This window comes from Sminthopsis crassicaudata, chromosome 3, assembly GCF_048593235.1.
Source record: "Sminthopsis crassicaudata isolate SCR6 chromosome 3, ASM4859323v1, whole genome shotgun sequence".
Taxonomy (NCBI): domain Eukaryota; kingdom Metazoa; phylum Chordata; class Mammalia; order Dasyuromorphia; family Dasyuridae; genus Sminthopsis; species Sminthopsis crassicaudata.
In genome coordinates, this window is record NC_133619.1 from 73102663 (window position 1) to 73124824 (window position 22162).

Sequence of the window (22162 nt, forward strand, 5' to 3'; positions counted from 1 at the left end):
GTATGGGGTGTTCAAGGAAGACTAGTACCTCTGGTAAAAAGGACTTACTGAGCCCTTTTTAGAACTGCTCATTCACTTTTAGCATCTACTGGATACTCAGTTTTCATTTATGGCTCCCAGAAGCTGCAGTATGTGTTATTGATATAGTCAATTGTGCTAATAGTTTTCCTAATATTGAATCAGCCCTACATTCCTAGTATAAATTTTATTTGGTCATGGTGTATTAACCTGAGGATTAACTTGCTCTAATCTCTTTGCTAATATTTTATTTGAGGTTTTTACATCAATATTCATTAGGGGAATTGGTCTATAGTTTTATTTCTGTTTTGACCCTACCTCAAACAGCCCTCCCCTTTCATAGCTCCTCTCCTTTCTTATACATTTACCCTTCTATTAGCTTTCCCATTTCCTTTCCCCTTTCTCCAGCTACTTCCCTATAGGGTGAGACAAGTTTCTTTGTGACATTAAATATGTATAATATTCTCTCTTTGAGCCAAATCTGATAAGATTAAGATTCACACAATGCTCATCCCCCTCCCTTTTTTCTCTCACTTGTAACATGTCTTTTTTGCCTCTTCATGAGATGTAATTTCCAAAACCAGTTCACAGACTTGATTTGGTGTTGATCTGAGGGATGCCAAGAGTTCAGATAAAAACCTATCTACTCTCTGCTATCTTGGCTCTGTCCCTAATCCTCTTCAGTTCTAATACAGTTATACAAATGTTTGTTGTGGTTATTTTTTAAGGGAGCCTCAGATGGCACAGTGGATAGAGAGACAGATCAGAAAGATTCATTTTTGTGAGTTTAAAGCTAGCTTCAGATGCTTACTAGCTGTGTGAGTCTGGGCAAGCTGCTTAATTTTGTCTGCCTCAGTTTCTTTATCTGCTGAATGAGCTGGAGAAGAAACTGGCAAACTACTTAAGTATCTTTGCAAAGAAAACCCCAAATGCAGTCATAAAGAGTCAAACAGCTGAACAGTGATTTAACAATATAGGAAAGCAGGTATTCCAAGACAGGTGAGAAAAAAAGGGAATTTCAGATATCTAACTCTTGATTCAACAAAATCAGTTTATTTATTTATTTAACAAAATCAGTTTATAATAGCTTGTTATAAGTATATCTAATAGTTTCATATACTTAGTGCCTTCTCAGTACTCTACCAACTGGGGTCCCTTACATTCCTGCCTGAAAGTGGCCTGAAGACAATTGCTTAGAGCTATACTAAAGAGCTATATTGACAAAAATCATCACTACTTCTCTAAAAGGTAGATGAAAGTTATTTGAATAGATTACACCAATATGGTACAGATTCCTAGGCCTCAATCACCAAACTTATCATTTAAATTCAGCATATTTCACATTTTGATTATATTCTGAATATTCCTAGTTCTTAAGAACTTTACAGCTTTCAACTAAGCTCTCTAATTGGACTTCCAGCTTTTCAATATCTTCTGTGCTATTTCCCAAAACCAAATCAAATGAGATAAGGTATGTAAAATGCTTTGAAAAACCTTAAAGCAGTATATAAATGCTAGCTATTATTATTATATTGTTGGTTAATAAATAGGAATATCTATGTTGAAATAGACAATCCTTAACCAAAAGCGCTTATTTCCCAGATAAATGTTTTAACTACAAAATTGCTTTATTTCATAAAAATCAATCACAACATTCAGATTAAAGATTCAACCTCCTAATATGACATATGCATCATATTATAAGTGTCATTACAAATATCAAGAGAACTTATTGAAAATATTTTTTAAAGTGACACAAAAAGCATTAACATGTAGTATGTGAATATTATGGAACATTACTGTTCTATAAGAAACAATGATTTCAGATGATTTCAGCAAGATGATTTCAGAAAAGCCTGGAGAAACTTGCATGAACTGATGCTAAGTGAAGTAAGTAGAACCAAGAAAACAACATACACAGCAACAACAAGATTAGGTGATGATCCAATTCAGATGGAGGTGGCTCTTTTTGTTGTCAATCCAGGCAATTGGTTGAGTCTCCTGAATTCACTCTAAGGCAAAGAATAGGAAAGTTTATTTCTGAATATTACTAAAACAGCAAGTCTCTTAGCAGACAAAAGTCCCCAAAGAGATTAGGAGATTTTTGTGAAGAGGTTCATCCAGGGTATTTAGTTTTATGTTCAGATTCCAGAGCTTGGGGCTATTGAAACAACAGAGAATTTTGGAATTGAATAGGTTTCAGTTCAACTCTATAGAAAGTCTAATTAGTAGTAGTTATCATCAATGGGGGTCGATTTCTGGAATAAAATAGGATCTGTGGGACAGGAAGGCAAAGTTCAAGGTGATTGACTCTTAATTTTCTTTCTGGCTTCCTGTTTCATTCCCCCCTCAAGCAATCACCCCAAATGCATTTGGGGGAAAAGGGCAACGATCTCTTCTTCTGTAGCTTCTTTGAGCTGGCAAAGGTCGTAGAGACATCCCCAGTTCATTTGGGGGTTCATGCCAGGAGGAGAAACACGGGATCTGAAGACAGCCGCAGCGGCGTCCAAAGGGTGTGTGTCCCCACCAGTTGTCCCAGAGTCTCCAGGCTGAAGAAACAGTTGAAAGTTTGAAGCTCAAAGCGTAGAAGAAACAAATCTCACAAGCAGTCTGAAAACGCAAGGACCAAATATGAGTAAAAGGATAATTATTAGAAGTGGAGTGAGTATAGGGGTTAAGAGAAACCATAACCAGAAGTCCCACCCAAGAGGAAGATTTGGGAGGAGTAAGGATTTTCTTTTGAATGTCCTTCATCTAGCCAGCTTTTTCTAAAATCGTTTCAGTGCTAAACTCAACTTCCCTGGAATTATTAATATACAGCAAGAGGTATTGACCAAAGCACAGACACCCCCACTAGAAGCTAGGAGATAATCTAAGGCCAAACTATTATCTAGAACCATGTTGGCAAGGGAGTCCAGGGATTCTTGAATCTCTCAGGGAGAATGTGCGGTCTCATTTGCCAGCTGGTTAATAATGGCCGTTAGGTTGGAGAGAACATTTTCATGTTCTAAGTACCCCACCCAGCGCACTAGCATTGAAGTGCCCTTCTGTAAGTACCATAGAACATTTTCCTAAAACCCCCTCCTTGGTCTCCTTGAAAGGGTGGGATCAGAGGTGTTGGCATTATATACAGTGAAAAGGGTGCTTAACTAACCTAGGATGCAGGACCCATAGTGTTTAAAAGGTGTTAAGCAATGAGTGGAAAGAATCACAGGTGGGGAGGGTCCCAATCAGGGACCTTTCTCCTAACAGGCCCCTTAGAAACATTAAGGTGGAATGGAGGACTTACTTTGCAAAAGAAAGCATACCCCTTTGGTGCACAGATGGTCCCTAAAGTTATATTTTGTAGTAGTCTCCTGGTCGCTTGTCCCCAAGGATGATTGTGATCGCATAACATCCTATCAATGGAATGTTAGTTTTGAGGAGATTATGAAGTTTCAAAGAAGGTGCTGTAGAAACACTGTGGGTGAGCTTGCCAGGATAATCCTGGAAATGGGTTCCCCACAGTCAACTTTTGGGAGGGTGCATAATCATAAGTGCACCTGGCCTGTGTCCCTCCTATGCAACTTGTGCAAGTTGCAGAGGTGAAATTTCAACAGGCTTGAGAGGAGTCACACTCCCTGGCACCCACAGTATTGATGGTACAGATCAATATCCCCACATCAGGGATTTGAACATAGCCATTAGGGGCCACGGTGACAACCACTGTCTCTGTGGTGTGGTGATGGGTATATATGAGATCCTTCCCAGCCAGAAAGCAGGGAACATTTGGGTCAGAGTAATTCTCCTGGGGTTTGGCCAGTACAAAAGGGGTGGCATCTACTGAGGAGCTGGTGGCCTGTGGAAATGGAACCTTTGCAAAGAATGCATTAGGCCGCGTCTGTGGGTTACCTTGAGGGTAGTGATGGCTCACCCAGCAATCCTGGACACCCCCAGTCCCGGAAGAGTTCCCTAGTCTGACCAGGAAGTTGTCACCCCATTGCCAAGGGCCCACAGAGTAAGACCAGGAAAGCTGGAGAGAAAGTATCAGGAGTAGGCCTCATAATGAGGAAGAAAGGAGATTAGCGTGGGAGGCTTCTTTCTCCAATGTTTTTTTCCAGGAGTCTTGCAAAAGAGAAACTTCAGGTCCTCTATGGGTTCATAGGAATACACTGGGATATCTGAAACAGAAGCAGCATTTTTAATCCTAGAAATACGAATCCAGTGGGGAACCCTTCCAGTTTAACTGCAGTTGGAGTGGTTAGAATGACCTTGTATAAATCTTTCCATTTTACACATAGGGGATCAGTCACCAGGGGCTTCCAGCTTTTTTAATACACCATATCCCCGGGATTTACAGGGGAGTTAACTTGAGCAAGAGCACCTATGGGCCTTCTGAACTGCACCAAGCTGTGTAGCAAATGTTCTGTGTCAACAAGAATATCAGTCGTTAGAAAAGGCCTTCTATACAAGAGCTCAAATGGACTTAGCTTAATGGCCTCTAGAGGAGTGATTCTAACACTAAGGAGTCCTAATGGGAGGTTGCTTATCCAGTCCTCCCAAGTCTCCAGGCATAATTTTGTGAGTACTCGCTAGAGGGTGTGGTTCATTTTCTCCACCTTCTCCGAGGCCTGAGGATGCCAGGAGGAGTGGAGATGATATGTGATTTGGCTACAATTTGAGTCACCTGAGAAATAAAGGCCGGCCCATTATTGCTCTGTAAAGAGTTAGGCAAACCGAATCCAGGTATGATCTTGTTCAACAGGCATTAGATACCTCATGGGCCTTCTCAGTCCTGCAGGGAAAAGCTTCTACCCAGTTAGTAAATATGTTGACAAACACCAGAAGCAACTTGAAACCTCTACAGGAGGGCATATGCGTGAAATCTAATTGCTAATCCTCACCAGGGTAAGTGCCTCTCCTCTGAATTGGCTTCAGGAGAGGTGGGGGCTTAACAGCTTCCTCAGGATTCACCTGGGCACAAATTGGGCAGGCCTGGCAGACCTGCCTGATTGTTTTTTCCCAGCTTATGGCCAGTGAAAATGCATCCTACCAAGGATTGGAGGGTATTCCTCCCCAGATGTGTGGCCTGGTGTAGACCAGAGATCAATTTCCAGTGATTTGCCTCTGGGACTAAAGGTGGTCTGAGGGCTTTTGAAACTACCAGAGGGAGAAAGGGTGTACCCCCTTTCTTCTGCAAGAGCTTTCTCCTGTGTGCTATAGGAAGGAGTAAAAGACTCAGCCACAGGTGTCACCAGTGGTGAAAAGCAGCCGTTTTTAGCAGCTGCATCTGCCAGCTTATTTCCCTTAGCCTGAAGTGACTCTCTCTTCTGATGCCCTCTGCAAAATATAACCGAGACCCCTTTGGGTTCATAGACAGCTTGCAATAGGCATAGAATTTCCCCCGCATGTTTAATGGGAGAGTTTCTTGCTGTCAACAAGCCCCTTTCTTTCCAAATAGCTACATGAGCATGCAAAACATGAAAAGCATATTTGGAATCAGTGTAAATATTGACTCTCATCCCCTTCCCCAGTTCTAAAGCCCTGGTTAATGCTATGAGTTCAGATTTCTGTGCAGAGGTGCCAGGGGGAAATGGCTTGGCTTCCAGGTGTTATCTCTTTAGAGATACCACTACATAACCTGCCTTTCTTTCCCCATTCTTGAGAAAGCTAGACCCATCTGTGAACCATTCCCCATCCGGGTTCTCAAGGGGGGTTTCCTTCAAGTCAGATCTGCTAGAGTACACAGAATCTATAACTTCCTCGAAATTATGGACAATCTCTCCAGATTGAGAGACATCAGGGAGGAGGATGGCAGGATTTAAGGTGTGGCAGGTTCGAAGAGTCAGGTCAGGTGTATCTAACAGGAGAGTCTGGCATTTAGTAAGTCTCCCGCTTGACAGCTACTGATGCCCTTTGGCTTCTAGAATGCTTTGGACCCTGTGGGGGGTTAAAACCTGTAATGGCTGCCCCAAGGTCAGTTTAGAGACTTCCTCTATCAAAAAGGCTGTGGCAGGTACCTCTCTGAGACAGGAAGGCCATTCTAGGGAAATTGAGTCCAGCATCTTTGAGAAATAAGCCACAGGCCTGGGATCAGGTCCCAGACACTGAGTAAGGACTCCCAAAACCTACCCATGCCTCTCATCTACATACAGAGTGGAAGGTTTCTGTAAATCAGGCAGGGCAAGAGCAGGGGCAGAGGTCAGTTTAGCCTTTAGGGTTTTAAAAGCATTGGCCTGATCAGGCCCCATTCAAGAGAAAAATTATCGGGACCTTGAATAGAATCATAGAGGGGTTTAGCAATAATCCCGAAATTTGGGATCCAGATTCTACAGAATTCTACTATACCTATTTCTTAGAAACAGGGTGTGGGATATTTAAAATAGCCTGCTTCCTTTTCAATAATGAGGTGATTCAGGCCAATTCCAATAGATTTGTGATAGAGAGAGTTATCTGCATCCAGAAAGAGTATTGTGGAGACTGAATGTAGACCACAACATGGTTTTTGTTGTTATTTGTTTGCTTTTTGTTTTAATTCTCATTTTTCTTTCCTTTTTGATCTGATTTTTCTTGTGTAACATGTATAGAAAAATTGTGCATGTTTAATATATATTGGATTTCTTGCCATCTAGGAAAGTGGTGGGGTGGCATGAGGGAGAAAAAAATTTGGAAAATAAAGTTTTGCAAGGGTGAATTTATTTTGCATATATTTTGAAAATAAAAAGCTATTATTTTAAAAAATAAAATAAAAATTTTAAAGTACTAACAAAACAAATCTTATGAAATAAAATAAAATAATCAAAGCTACTTCTAACCATATAAAAATGTTCAGATTGCTAATGATTAGAGAAATGTAAATTAAAACAACCTAGGTACCCCCTTTTATCTATCAGAATTGAAAAAAATGCTGGAGTGAATATGGAGCAATAAGCATACATGGGTGAATAGTTGCAAATTGATGGTGAAGTTGTAAATTGGTTCAACCTGTAATTCGGGAGAAACTGAGCCAAGATAGAGATTAGAGAGTTTTTTATATATTTTATTAATTGGAGAGCTTAATTGACTGGACAGGACTCTCGTCTCAAAGTATCCAGTCATGAATGGGGGAATGATAAACACTTTTATAACTTTTCAGACAAAGGAAAGGAAAAAGAGCGGGAAAATTAGAAGCCTTGAAAGGATGGGGGGAAGCTGGAAATTTTTACTAAAAGCCAGAGTCAGAATGTTTGAATAACAGAAGTAAAGATGTCAGTGAAGTATCCGAGATAGTCTTATCTTTTGGAATATTTTAGGGGGGCAGTGTCATAAATTCTTGGGGGTAGAAGGAGCTAGGAGCCAGAAAATCTGATCTGCTCCTCCTCTCCCATTGACAGTTTATAACCTTAGAGCAAATGGTCCTCAGCCTTAATGAACCAGAGGGGTTTTACCACTTAAGGGACTGAGGCTGAACAGTTAAGGAAACTGAGATAGAACAATTCATGGAAACTCAGTCAGGACAATGAGGGAAACTAGTGCAGAGAAACTGAGGTAGAACGACTCAAGGAAACTGTGGCATAACAAACCATTCTGAAGAACAATTCTGAACTATGCCCAAAGGGCTATAAAACTATGCAAACCTTTTGATTTAGCAACATCAATACTAGGTCTGTATCTCAAAAAGATCAAAGAAAAAAAGGGGGGAAAAACTATCTGTACAAAAATATTTAGTGCATCTCTTTTTGGGTTGACAAAGAATTAGAAATTGAGGGGATGACCATCAATGAAAGAACTGCTGAGAAAATCGCTGTACATGATTGTAATAAAGTACTATTGTGCTATAAAGAATTATGAAGGGAATGGCTTCATATCAATGGGAGGGGAAAGAGTTGAAGGGAGAAAATCCCCAAAATGTTGTTAAAATGTTAAAAATAAATAAATACTTTTTAAAAATAAGTTTAAAAAAATAAAGGCAAAAATAAAACACAAAATTAAATAGATCACCATCAGTCTAAGAATATTAGATGATTTGAATGCATCTCCAAATCACCCATATGGAAAAAAAAATTCCATGTATGCATCTTTCAGTGTTGGCATTCTGTGCTGATTTTATTCATATATCAATATATAGAGTAGTTATCATTTTTAATCTCACAGCTATGAAGATGTAATGACACCATTCTCCAACAATTACCATTCTGAATGCAAATAAATATGTCATTGATAAAAATTGTTCCCAATTAATTTATCAAACTTAACAGAAATCTAAATTTTCAATTTCTCAAATCTTAAGCTTGATCAACTTGTTTTAACAACTTTTCTAAATCCATTAAAGATGCCAGTATCTATGAAATTAAGCTTGAAAATCATTATAAATTTCAAATCCAACTCTTAACTACCTGAATTAGAATTACCTATTCAGAGTTATTCTGAGGGTTTTTTCTGTGGCAAATTCCTCTTTCACTGGTATATTCCTTTCCAAGATATCCTATTGTTTAGACTTTAGAAATTCTATATGAATTACCTAAGGATACAGTGTGAGCCTCTATAAGAGGGTTGGATTTTTTATGTAAACGAGGTGTTCTACATATACTAAACATTTCTTCAAGTGGAATTCATACCTATCCAAACATGTCAATTGCAGTCTTTCTTTGATATTTTGCTATTCACCTCTTATCCCAAATATAACAGGTAAATAGCATAGTAAAGAGTGTTCAGCCTTGAGTTGGGAAAATTTGAGTTCTAATCCAGCCTCAATCTCTGTCTACCTCAGTTTCTTCATCTATAAAATAGGAAGAACAATAAGACCTATCTTCAAGGGGTATTATAAAGATAAAATGAGATATTTGTAAAGTGCTATGTAAATGCTAGCTAATATTGTTATTAAGGATAATAAACTGGGGGCAACTAATTGGTGCAATGGATAGAGCACCAGCCCTGAAGTCAACACTGACTTCAGACATTTAACACTCCTCCCTGTGGTGACCCTAGGCAAGTCACTTAATCCCAATTGCCCTAAACAAACAAAAGAATTATGTGTGTGTGTGTGTGTGTGTGTGGTGGGGGGGGGGGGGGGGACTTCTTTAAATGTCTTTTGATGTTTCTGTATTTTCTTTCCTTCCTGCTAATTTTAATTTAGCCAATTAAATTGGCTGGAGACTAGCCAAAAAAAAAAAAAAAAAAAAAAATCAAAACGAGGAATTTGTTTTAATCCCTGTTTAAGGAAAGAACTCGATTCCTGCAGTTTAGAAACACTAATCTAAGCAATTCAAACAGTCACAGCTTGACATCTCCATTTTACCTAAACTTCATTAAGTTTTTGTGGATTTTTCCACTAATATCAAAAACATCTCTATACATTTTATGTTGCATTTAATCGAGTTTTAAGTTTATGTTGAATTTAATTAACTAACTACCCTCTAGAATTCAGGGGTTCTCAAACTATGGCCAGATGCAGCGGATGGGCTGAGGCAAATGGGCTGAGGGGCGGAGACAGAGTGTGAGGTTTTGTTTTTACTATAGTCCGGCCCTCCAACAGTCTAAGGGACAGTGAACTGGCCCCCTATTTAAAAAGTTTGAGGACCACTAGATCTATCTTACCCTGAATCATAAGTAGGGAATGAAGCTAACCTGTTAAATGCTGAAATTGTTTAGAGGGTTATTTTAGCTCAAATCATAGAATCTTCATAGGTGGTAAAGGACAAAGTTAAATAAAGTCCAAATATCTGATTATCCTTTTCCATTCCACCTCTAAGTATTCTCATTTCTTTTTCTTTTTCTTTCTTTTTTTTTTCTTGAGGCTGGAGTTAAATGGCCTGCCCAGGGTCACACAGCTAGGAAGTGTTAAGTGTCTGAGACCAGATTTGAATTCAGGTCCTCCTGAATTCAAGGCTAGTGCTCTATCCACTGCGCCACCTAGCTGCCCCCCACCTGTATGTATTCTCAAAGTTATGAGAGCACAGATCTAAAGCTAGAAGCTCCAGAATTACTTGCTCAGTCAATAAACATCTATTAGCTTTGTGCCAGACACTGTGTTAAGCAATGGAAATACAAAAAGGAAAAAGACTTTGCCTTCAAGAAGTTTGTAATCTAATGGTAGAAGGCAACACACACACACAAAAGAAAAATAAAAAGGAAAAGGAAAAGAAGGAAAACCCGGATCTAGGGCATGAGAGAGAAACCCAAAAGGCGCAGTCTGATGGGAATCCTGGCCATCCTACTCAAATGGAAGTTTAGAGAAAGCTCAGTGCTCTGAATTTCAATCAGAGGAGCCCCAGGGGCAGAGGATATCTACCTTAAACTCTGCAAGCCACAGATAAAGACCCTAGACTCTCAATCATTACCAAATCCCAATTCCACTCCCTAACATTGTCACATCTGCCCTCCTTCTCTGCTTTCTTCAAAATTATTTTGTATATCCGTCTCGAACTCTCTAAATCCTCTTTTTTCTATTTATCTTGGTAGCTTTAATATCTTACACTTAGTAAGGAGCGTTATTCTTTACAGTGGAGTGGCCCTCAAATTTTTTAAATAGGGGACCAGTTCACTGTCCCTCAGACTGTGGGAGGCCGGACTATAGTAAAAACAAAAGCTCACACTCTGTCTCAGCCCTCAGCCCATTTGCCATAATCCAGCAGGCCGCATCTGGCCCGCAGGCAGTAGTTTGAGAACCCCTGGTCTACGGCCTTGTCCGTCACCCTCTTCTGAAGGCTCCTTCCTCTCTGGGTTTTCTCATACCTTCTCTTTTCTATCTGCCTGCTTCTTGTCAGTTCCTTTAACTTCATGAGAACTCTCCACAGTTCCCATTTCCGCAATCACCACTGCACATCTACACACCCTCCTCACTGAGATTCTATCCCATCGAGTCTTCCAGTCGCCCTCCGGCCACAAGTCTCTTCGCTCCATCCCATCATCCCCTCATCCCCTCACCTGCCAAAATGATTGTCCTGAAGGACAGGTCTGACCACTTCATCCCTCTACACGATAAATGCTATCGCTTACCTCTTGCCTCCAAGACCAATTATAACTCCTCGGAGATGTTCATCTTTTGGCAGCTTCTTGCAACTTTTCCAGTCTTCCCACGTCATCCCCCTCGGCCTCGATGCAGAAACGCTGGCTAACTTTCCGCTCATTTCTACGGGCTGACCCGGGGATTCGCAGCGAATCCCTGCCTTTGCTCCAGACTCAGCCCTGGAGGCTGGCTCCCTCCCTGCAGAGCCCTGCCGGTATTTGAACATGCCGTCCTCGCCCCCGGGGAGGGAGTTTCTTGGGAAGCAGGGACTGCGCTGTGGTACCTGGCAGGTGTTTAATGAATACCGGCTGGCCGGCTTCGGGGTCCCCTGGCCAGCCCGGGCACCCACTTAATGTTTTTGGAGGGACTGGTGGATGATACCCCGTTTTTGGAGAGCCCCAGAAGCCCGGCGTTGGGCTTTTCTAACGACTGACATCCGCGTTGGGCGCTAGGGGGCGCCTCGCTTCGCACCCTGCCCCGGCGCCCCCTTGATAAGGGCCAAAGTCAAGGACCCGGCGGCCTCTGCCTTAGAGCTCGGCGCGCCCGCTGCCTGCCATGGCCTCCCGGCTGTTCTGCAGGTCCCTCCGGAGTTGGAGCCGCCTGACCAACCGGCCTCGGCTGCCCATCGTCCCGAGTACTAGGCGAGTGTTTCAGGCCCGGCGGAGGGCGGGGGAGCGGAGGAGATGGGAGGGGGCTTTTAAAAAGTTTGTGGAATCTCTTCGTTAGCGGGAAACGGGTGCTGCCTTACTTAGTCCCTTTCCGCGCCGGGGCGTGGATAACCCCCAAGAGAGAATGGGAAAAGTTCTGATCCTCCCCAGCCACGGGACTGCGCGAGAGCGGGGGGAGGGACCCCGCACTGCAGGAACCGGGGTCATGACCCTGAACTTTGGCCTACTTTCTCCCTCACTGGAGCGATCGAGGTCTTGACCGTGAACTTTGGCCCCTTTTCCCCTAGCCGGAAGCCCCGACTTGGAGCCTCTGCAACCGCCGAGGCTAAATTTGGCCTTTTGGCTGCAACAGGACAGCACCGACCCCCCCCTCCCCCTCCACCGCTCTCCAGGGGCAAAGGCCATCTCCGCGGGCGGGGCGGCGGGGAGGAAGGGCGCCGGGGTTCTCTCTAGGCTTAAAGCTCGCAGAAGATTGTCTCCCCAGTGGAGAGCCGGTTCCCCCCACTAGACTGAGCATCCTTAGAGTGGAGCCGAGTTTTGCTCATTTTAAATCAACAGCTCTTCCGAGTCGCCCGGCAGCAGTAGGTTCTAAATACATGTTGACGACTCCCTGCTCCGGGACGGCTGATCTGGCCCCTTTTCTAGAACATGACAGATTCACCCTAGGCCTGGGACCTCTAGGAACCTCTCCAGGAGATTCCCCAAGAGAAGGGTGACTTTTATCAGTGGCTTTTATAGTGCTAAACCGCAAAATATCCTCAAACTTTTTAGTCTTACTTTACTTTTTAAAAATTATAAAGAACACTCCCCCATGCAAAACTTTTGTTTATGATGGTTATTGCCACCAATATTTCCTATTTTAGAAAACTCCTAGAGCCCACTTTGAGAACCCCTTGTATTCTTTACCCTATAACTCCCTGGAGGAATGGACTATAGAAAGGAGCTATTGTGAAAAGGAAATTAATTAGTATGATTACTGAAAAGCTAACAACTAGGCCAGTCTAACATAGTAATTAAGTCTAGATTACATGCAGAAATGAAGAGATAGATTGATAAGACATTTAGAATAAGACATCTTTGTGGGGGGAAAAATAATTGTTGGACTATGACTTTATAAAAGTAGTTCCCTTTTCTAGAAGCTGGAAAAAGGGGAATTGATTGAAGAAGATCCTTTTCTTGCTACTTTGTGTATTTTGTTTCTGATTGCTACATAGTAATTTCAGAACTTTGGCTATTGGTTCTTAAAGAAGCTAAAGTATTCAGTTTGATACAAAGTATTTTTGTGAGTGGTGGTTTTTTCCCCTCAAGGTCAAAATCACAATAGTACCTGCCTCCTAAGGGGAAAAGGAGAGTTGCAGACTGGGGGGGAAAGGAGTTAGGCAAAAGTGAAGTTTAATCTCTGTTGTCTTCACTTTCCTATCTGTATAATATAGATAACAGACTCGCCTATTTCCTGATATTTTGGAGATCAAATGAGATAGTATATGTAAAATAATTTGCAAGCTGTCAGTCACAATATAAATGCAAATTATCATCATCATCATCATTTAATTATTATTATTGTCCTATAACCCATGACAGATATCCAATACATTTTCTTTCTGATTCTGAAATAGCTCTCCTGAAAAGTAAAAACTTTTCATTGTTTAACAAAGGCATGGATGACAGTAGCCTGGTGGGAGGAAAGTGATAGACTATTTAAAGAAAATTTGCTAAGGGGTTTAAAAAATTTTTTTTAGGTCCTCACATGCAGGAGGGAAAGGTCGTCTGGAAAGTTGTTCTGCCAAAAGCCTCACTGATGTTGGCATTAGAAGAATCTTCTCTTCAGAACATGATATCTTCAGGGAAAGTGTCCGGAAGTTCTTTCAAGAAGAGGTGATTCCACATCACACAGAGTAAGATAATTTTTGTTTCCATTTTGAATATTATGAATTTAGATGTAGCCTCATGACAGTATCTTACAGAGGGAAGTTCCTTTCCTTGTCTGCTTTGTATATTTCGTTTCTGATTTCTATGTAGTAATTTTGGAACATTGACTGGCTATTAGTTCTTAATGAACAACTAAAAGTATTCAGTTTGATACAGGGTACTTTTATGAGTTTGCTGGGTTTTTCCTCTTAGAGTCAAAATCACAATTATTTGTTCTCTTTCTCCATCATTTCTGCATTCACATATATTCATATCATTATGACAAAAAAATTTTTTTTATTATAAAACACAAAACCAGATATGTCTTTTTATCTAGTGGCAACCAGGGGTAAAGGGACTGGAGTTCTGGCATTGAGTCAAAAAGATCTGAGTACACATCTGGCTTTAGACACTAATTTGATGTATGACTGATCCTATGCCAGTCACTTACACTCTGCCTGCTTCAGTTTTCCCATCTATAAAATGGTAATACCTACCTCCCAAGGTTGTTATGAGGATTAAATGAGATGATATTTTTAAAGTGCTTTGCATATCCAATATGATATAAATACTAGCTATTATGATTACTTCTATCATTATTTACTTAAGTGGAATGATGCCATTTTAATTTTAATAGTATTTTATTCATTTACCTTTGTAAAACCTTGTGTTCCAAATTTTTCTCCCTTTCTCCCCCTCCCCACGACAGCAAGCAATCCCATATAAGTTAAAGATGTGCAACTTCTAAACATTTCCATATTTGTTATGCTGCACAAGAAAAATCAGACAAAAAGAGGAAAAGGTATGAGAGGGAAAAAACAAGCAGACTAACAACAATTTAAAAATGAGATGCCATTTTTATATAGAACATATCATGATCAGAAATGAAAATTTACCTCTCAAACTCAGAAAAAAAATAGCTTATTTTTCCCTGGGATTTTAAAAGTTTTCTCATTGAAACCTATGTGGTATATGTACAACAAAATCTCCATTTTGCAAATTAATGAGAAACCCAAGTTAAAAGACTTGTCCAAGGCCATATAGATCCTGAGTCAGAATCAAGATTCTATCCCATATTGTTTAACCACCTTCCAAGTCAGTGTTCTTTTTTGCTGCACTTTCCTGATTTTGTTCATTCTTACGTTCTGTTTCTTACCATTACTTGAAAACAGCATGGAGTAGAGGATAGAGAGATGGTTTTCAAAGTTAGGAAGACCTGAGTTCAAATCCATCCTCTAGCATATACTGGATGGAGATCAAAAGACAATTCTTAAGGACTATAGGTTACAGAGCTGGTGGTGACCTACATTAATAGAGAGTTTCTTCTCCATAACTCATATGCTCTATATAGCATTGACATCAGATGACTTATCTCTTTCTTGACTCATGACTTTATGATGGTGTTCCTAGTGAGTCACTAAAATGGAGGAACATTAGCAGCTGGCATGTTCTAGACTATCATTCAATTTTAAAACTTTCTCTTAGTAAATTCCTGATAGCATGCACTTTACCAGTTTATATAAGTCTTTCCAGTTTACTCTGAAACCACTCATTTCATCATTTCTTATGCTATAATGATATTTCATTATATTCTATCTGATTATTTACCTGTTCTCCAAGTTATGGATACCGTTTGATTTTCTATTAAATGATAAGAATCAATGGAACTTTCTTTAGCCTAAGAAAAAAGAATAGGGTTAGAGCATACACAACTGGCATTTGTGCTAGTTAATATAACTCATAAGCAAATGCCTGAATTTCTTAGGACTCTATTTTCTTAGAAGCCACTTTTAGTCTTACTTGTCTTCCTTTTCTCCAGCTAGAACTGTAGGGCAGGATTCCTTGCTTTTGTCTTGTCCTCTCATTTTCTCAGGCCAGTAATGGTTTAGGATGACAACCTGTAATGCTCAGAGAAAAAAAAAAAAAAAAAAAAAAAAAAAAAGCATTTTATTTAGCTCCAAGGGATAACAACAGGGTCAGGCATCACCTGTAATTGCTACTCAGTACCATCCAGGCCTAACATAGCTACAGGACAAGAAGAAAGAGAGGAGAGAAAGAAAAGAAAGAAAAAAAAAATAGGGGCGGATACAACTAGTAATTGTATTAAGTGTTGATCATGGCACAGATTGACTTTCTCCTTTAGAAGATAAATAAAATAGAAGACCTCAGAATTGGGAAATTTTTTGAACTCTTTTCAATTTGCAGGTGGGAGAAAGCTGGAGAGGTAAGTAGGGAAGTTTGGGAAACAGCTGGAAAACAAGGACTTCTAGGTATCAACATTGCAGAGAAACATGGCGGTATTGGTGGAGACCTGCTATCTGCATCCATTGTCTGGGAGGAACAGTAAGTATTTGACTCTTATTTTTATTTACTAAGTATGTTGATTGATATTTCTTTGACAAATAATAAGTCATAGTGTGGCAAAGCTAGACAAGACCTTAGGGATTACTTATTGTAATCCCTTATTTTACTGATAGGGAAACTGAGACCCAGAATGCTATGTGACTTGCCCTTATTCACATGGTAATGAAGTTATACTTGCACTTAAGTCTTCCTAGCTTGTAGTCCAATGTTTTTTCCACTAGATAGGACACATCATCTCCTTAACTATTTTCAGATATTAATGCCATATTTTCCTCTGAAACTTGAACACTCAGATTAAATCACTGAGGGGATGGGAATGGGAGAGATGGGAAGGTCATAGTGTCTTATAAATTACTCTATCTGTAGATGTTGAAAATAATTATTAAAAATACCTTAATCAAATATTCATGAAAGTCCACTGATGAGACTGACATTTGATCCTTTAAAGAAAACAACTATTCATGTTTTTATTATTTTGGGGAGCATTTGGAGCTAAGTGATTTGCCCAGGCTCCCACAATTAGTAAGTATTAAGTGTCTGGAGTCACATTTGAACTTAGATCCTCCTGGACTCCAGAGCCAGCACTTTATGCACTATACCACCTAGATTGCTCCCATAGTTTTATTTGTTAAAAAGTATAATCAGAATAAAAGAAAAAAATTGTCCAGTAACAGAGAGAGGGAGGAATTGCCCAATTTTGTGATACAATATCAAGAAATAGAGAAGAATATTTTATTGTTCTCCATGGATTAAATTCTTCATGGTTGGGGAAAAGTAACTATATGAATGAGATAATAGACCTATCAAAATATTAAAGAAATATTATTATCAGAATCATGCAACCTTAATAATACCTGTTTTGTCTAGGATTATTTTTTTTTCCCCACTTGCTCTTCTCCCCACTCACCCTTTTCCTTTACTTTCTAAGAGCATACTCAAATTGTACAGGCCCTGGATTTAGTCTTCATTCAGACATTGTTATGCCCTATATTGCAAACTATGGATCAGAAGAACAGATTAAACGTTTTATCCCTGAGATGACTGCTGGCAAATGTATTGGGGCCATAGCTATGACAGAACCTGGGGCAGGAAGGTAAGCTGATAAATTTAGTTTTGGCTGTTTTTAACAGTCTTGCCAGAGGATGACCTTTGTTTGCAAAGAATTTCAGGGTCTATATTTTAACAGATTTCTTTAGGGAAAATTTCAGTATTCAATTTATGATTTAGAATTATGGGTTTGCTTTCCCTAGCTATGAAGTTATGATTTGTTGTTATTTTTTGTTTGTTTTTTGCTGAAGCAATTGGAGTTAAGTGACTTGCCCAGGGTCACACAGCTAGGAAGTGTTGAGTATCTGAGACCAAATTTGAACTCAGAACCTCCTGAATTCAGGGCTGGTGCTCTATCCACTGCGCCACCTAGCTGCCCCAATTTGTTGTTATTTTTGTGTCATTTCAGTCATGTCTAGTTCTCCATGACTCTATTTGGCATTTTCTTGACAGAGATACTGGAGCAGTTTGCCATTTCCTTCTCCAGCTCATTTTATAGATGAGGAAACTGAGGCAAACAGTGTTAGGTGATTTAACCAGGGTTACACAGCTAGAAAGCATCTGAGGCCAGATTTGAACTCAAGAAGTTGAATCTTCTTGTCTTGAGCCCTAATATTTTACCCATTGTTCCATTGGTTGCCCTACGCTATGATTACAAACCATAAATTTACTCCAAAACTGATAGACTATGCTAACTGTTCTATAATATCCCCATTTTACAGTTGAGGAAACTGAGACAAACAGGTTTGTGTTCCAATTTTTTCTCCCCTTTCCTCCCTAAAACAGCAAACAGTCCACTATAGGTTAAACATGTGCAATTCTTCTAAACATAGTTTCCCATTTGTCATGCTAGTGCTTATAATTTTTGTAACATAAAGTTGACATGATTTTCCTTTATGCCCGTGAAAGCATTTTTAAAATATATTTAAATCCATCTTAGTTATTAATTGCCTGTCATGTTTTATAGCCAGTTATTTCTGTATCATTTATGTCACTGAATTTTTATTAGGTGGAGATAACAATTTCTTTTAAAAATTTTCCATTTTTCTTCCCAATTACAGTGACTTACAGGGAGTAAGAACAAATGCAAAGAAAGATGGAAATGATTGGATTCTCAATGGTAGCAAGGTATGTAAAACGTAGCACTTCTGTGTCAATTTCAGTCTGATTTCTAACTCTTACCCTCTTTTTAGGCCCTATGTGTATGTTGTATTTCCCCATTAGAATATGGATTCCTTCATGACAGGGACTCTTGCTTGATTGTATTTGTATTTCTAAAAATCTGTCTTGTAGATATAAGGCTTCAGCTTTCCATACTAAATTCATATAACTCCCTCTCACTCACTCACAAACTGGCCTAATTGATATTCCTTTATGCATTATAGCCCATCTCCTGAATGTAATAATAGTTTCATTCATCTTAAGGCTCAACTCAAGAACCAACATCTATAAGAGACTTTTCTGGATTTCCCAGTTGGGCATGCTTCCTCTCCCTTCCCATATGCAAATTACCTTGTATTTTTTTTTAATGAATTTTATATCTACTTATATATTTGCCCCCAAGGAGAAGGGACCTATGATTTTTTTTTTTGAACTCTTATTTCCTCTTGGGACATAGAAGATTAATAATAAGAACTTGTTGAATTACATAGAATTGACCTTTTAAATATTGTTAATATAAATGCCACAGTCCTGTGATATGGCCTTGCCTCTAATTCTTTCTGTGGTTTTTCATTCTAGGCTGGTTTCTAACTTTCCAGTGAATAATTGTTCCCGGTCCATAAACAGAATGTGATGCCTATCATTTTTTTGCAATCTTAGCAAATCAAAAATTGAAAGACTTTGCTCTTGACAGTATTTGAACCTTTTCCTTTACATTCCTTTCTGAGAAATGAAGTATAGTATTGTTTGGCTGACTCCATAGAAGTGGGAGCAGGCATCTAATACCTTTGATTTATTCTGAATGAAATAGCCATCTTCCTTTTCAGCACACAGACTTGGAACACTATAGGACAGGAATAAAGACTGGGCCTATGATTTCATCAGTATGTGGAGCTTGTATTTATACTACTTAACCCCTTCATTTCATCTTAGAGAATTTCCTAGAGCAACTGAGAAGTTAATTTTACTTTTTCAGGATCATACAGATAGGATGTGTCACAAGTGAGACTTGAACTAATTTTATTGCTATGAAGCCAGCATTCCTAACATTACACTATACTATCTCTCTGGAGCATTCTAAAGAGTTTTGATGTTGTATGTTTTTATACAGGTCTTCATTACTAATGGGTGGATGAGTGATGTAGTGATTGTCGTTGCTATTACAAACCGTGAAGCTCGTTCTCCTGCCCATGGTATTAGTCTTTTCCTAGTGGAAAATGGAATGAAAGGCTACATCAAGGGACGAAAGCTTCATAAAATGGGATTGAAAGCTCAGGTAAGCCATAATTCAAGCAATTAATAACAATATTTAATATTGAACATTCTAGGTTGGGCAGTAGGCAGAGTGCTGGATTTAGAGTCAGAAAGATTTCAGTTCAAATTTATCCTCAGACACTGTGTGGTCTTAGAAAAATCACAGGCATTAATTGGCTCAGTTTCCTTATCTGTAGAATGAGATTAATTATAGCACCTACCTCTCAGAGTTGTTGTGAAGATCAAATGAGATAAGTTTTATAAAGATACTTAGGATAATACTTTGCACATTGTAGGTGCTATATAACTACTATTGTTATTGTTATTTATTATTATTATTAACCTGTAACACATCTCATGTATCATAGATATTCACTATCTCTATCACTTTTAGCCAAATGATTTCCCCCCACCATATATCATGTTAAATGTGTTTAAATGTTAAATCTCCCACACCAAGTAAAAAATTTCAGTATATTTCAACATTTTTGGTCCTTCTTTTCACATGTAAGTATGTGAAAATATATTATTTCTTTGCATTTAAAAAGATTGTGGCCATACAATATAATTTTTTCTCTTGGTTTATATCCTTTTAAAAAAGGATACAGCAGAGCTGTTTTTTGAAGATGTTCGTTTGCCAGCAAGTGCCCTACTTGGAGAAGAAAACAAAGGTTTCTATTACCTCATGGCAGAGCTCCCACAGGTAAGGTCAGCTTGCATTTATATCTATATCATATATAGGAGAATGTATTTCTACCTCTATATAATACTAATATGAAGTAGAATAGGATTAATTAAGCTTTTAGTGTGTGCTAGAGGTGTGTTTTGTATTTGCTTTTATTGTTTTTGACATCTGAAAATTCATGGTCTAAGTTAAAAGGATGTTTTAGGGAATATTTGACACCTAGGATTGAAATATCAATTGTATGGGAAGATAGAATCTAGATGGGAATATGAACATCGGCATTTTTGTCTAACTCTCCATCCATACCCACTCCCTGACAATTTAGGAAAAGTACCTGAATGAATTCTGATTGGGAAAGCTAAGAAAAAGTAAACAGTTCACTATGCAATAGTAGTGGCTATGTGGGCACATTCTAGTACCCAGAGCAAAGAACACTGGGACATAAAGCTAGAAAGGGTGCTATCTGGCAGCTCTGTATCTATGATTTGGTTTTGCATTAGAAACCAGGGCAGACCTATGATTTCATTAGTGACTAATCATAGGGCCCTAACTGAGTAATAAACACAAAATAAATTCCAGGCTGTAATATAGCATAACATGACTTCACCCTGCAATGGAAAAACCAAGACAGAAAACTAAGACCCACGGGAAGCCAGCAATTCAGTTGTTCTGAATCTTTAGAACCTTGTAGGAGGGCTAACAATGCCTGAGGCCAACAGCATTCTTCTGAAGCCTATAGACCCAAGCCAGATAAAAGAACTTGCAGAGCTCAGACCAGGAGGGCAGTGAACATACTTTTTCCTGGATTATGCCATTTTGGAAGCACCGAAAAATTGTAGGCCCCTAGACCAAACTGTGAAAGCAGCAGGCACATAAATCAGACATTCTCTCCTAGAAGACTAGAGCACAATACTAATATAAATGTCAAAGTCAAACAAACAAAGAACTCAGCCATAAAGAAGCTACTATAACAATAGGGAATATCAAAACACAAACTCAAATGAAGGCAATGACTTGAAAATATCTATAAGCAAAGCTTCAAAGAAAAATGCAGATTGGACACAAACACAATAAGAATCCTTAGAAGAGTTAAAGCAAGAGCTAGCAAAAAATTTTTAGAAGAAAAAAAATTAAGGAAACAATTAAATGTGGTAGTGGGGAAAATGGGAAAAGAAATGAGAGCTAACCAAGAATTTATGAATAAAAGAGTTAATAGCAAGGGTAAAAGAAGTACAAAACTTTCCTAAGGAAAATAAAAATAGAATTGACAAGATGAAAGATCTTACCTCTGTGAAACATAAATAATAAAGAAGGAAAGAAAATACTGATGAACAACAGAAGAATATATAAAATATCTGACAGAAAAAAACTGAGGTGGAAAATAGATTGAAGGAAAGAGAATTTAAAAATCATTAATCTGCCTAAAATCCACAAACATAAAAAGAGCCTAGATATCACATTTGAAGAAATTAAAAAGGAAAACTATGTAGATATCTTAGAACCAGAAGAAAAAGTAGAAATTGAAAGAATATACTGGTCATCTCCTGAAAGAAACCTCAAAGTGAATATTCCCACCCAAAATCTAAAATTTCTTAGTCAAAGAGAAAATACTGCAAATTGCTATGCACCAAGAAACCACAATAAGGATGACAGAAGATTTAATGGCAACCAAAATTAAAGAATGAAAATCTTGGAATATATCCCAGAAGGTTAAAGATTTAGGATTACAACAAAGAATAGCAAAACCTATCTGAGGGGGAAATGGATAATTGATGAAATAGAGAGTTTTTAAGCATTCTTAAACAAAATGACCAAAGCTGAATAGAAAATCTAATAAACACAGGACTCAAGAAAAGGATAAAAAGGCAAATATGAAAAAGAATTTAAAAAGGGGACTAAGAAAAGTTATACTGTTTACCTTATTATATAGAAAGATGATACACTGTCATCCTCTTCAGAACTTTATTATGACCAGGGAGAGGAAAAATTGGGAAAATTCTCACATAAATAGGATCTACATTTATACAATGGAGATGGGGCAATGAGAGGAAACAAGCAACACTTGAAACTCACTCTCATCTGAGCTGGTTC

The 22162-nt window shown here is 38.8% G+C and overlaps 2 protein-coding genes across 5 annotated transcripts in view; one reads left to right on the top strand and one right to left on the bottom strand.

Moving 5' to 3' along the window:
- Positions 1 to 1370: 1370 nt before the first annotated feature.
- Positions 1371 to 11822, bottom strand: LOC141560526 (uncharacterized). 3 transcript variants are annotated; one of them, XM_074298813.1, is made up of 3 exons: positions 10975 to 11352; positions 3308 to 3416; positions 1371 to 2628 (listed from the first exon to the last, which is right to left on the bottom strand). In XM_074298813.1, the coding sequence occupies exons 1-3, from the start codon at positions 11208 to 11210 to the stop codon at positions 2368 to 2370; spliced, it is 606 nt and encodes a 201-aa protein (XP_074154914.1). In that variant the 5' UTR covers positions 11211 to 11352; the 3' UTR covers positions 1371 to 2367. The 3 variants fall into 3 exon arrangements, with proteins under 3 accessions (XP_074154914.1, XP_074154915.1, XP_074154917.1); XM_074298814.1 differs by having other exon boundaries at positions 1626 to 2567; positions 10975 to 11822; XM_074298816.1 differs by lacking the exon at positions 3308 to 3416 and having other exon boundaries at positions 2349 to 2567.
- ACADL (acyl-CoA dehydrogenase long chain) overlaps positions 11474 to 22162 on the top strand; it is a 35898-nt gene continuing 25209 nt past the window's right edge. The window contains exons 1-7 of one of the 2 annotated variants that reach the window (XM_074298811.1): positions 11474 to 11625; positions 13392 to 13547; positions 15766 to 15903; positions 16853 to 17017; positions 18033 to 18099; positions 19244 to 19408; positions 19988 to 20089. In XM_074298811.1, coding sequence (XP_074154912.1) covers positions 11540 to 11625; positions 13392 to 13547; positions 15766 to 15903; positions 16853 to 17017; positions 18033 to 18099; positions 19244 to 19408; positions 19988 to 20089 — 879 coding nt within the window. In that variant the 5' untranslated portion in view covers positions 11474 to 11539. The remainder of the gene's footprint in view (positions 11626 to 13391; positions 13548 to 15765; positions 15904 to 16852; positions 17018 to 18032; positions 18100 to 19243; positions 19409 to 19987; positions 20090 to 22162) is intronic. The other variant, XM_074298812.1, reaches the window with a different exon arrangement.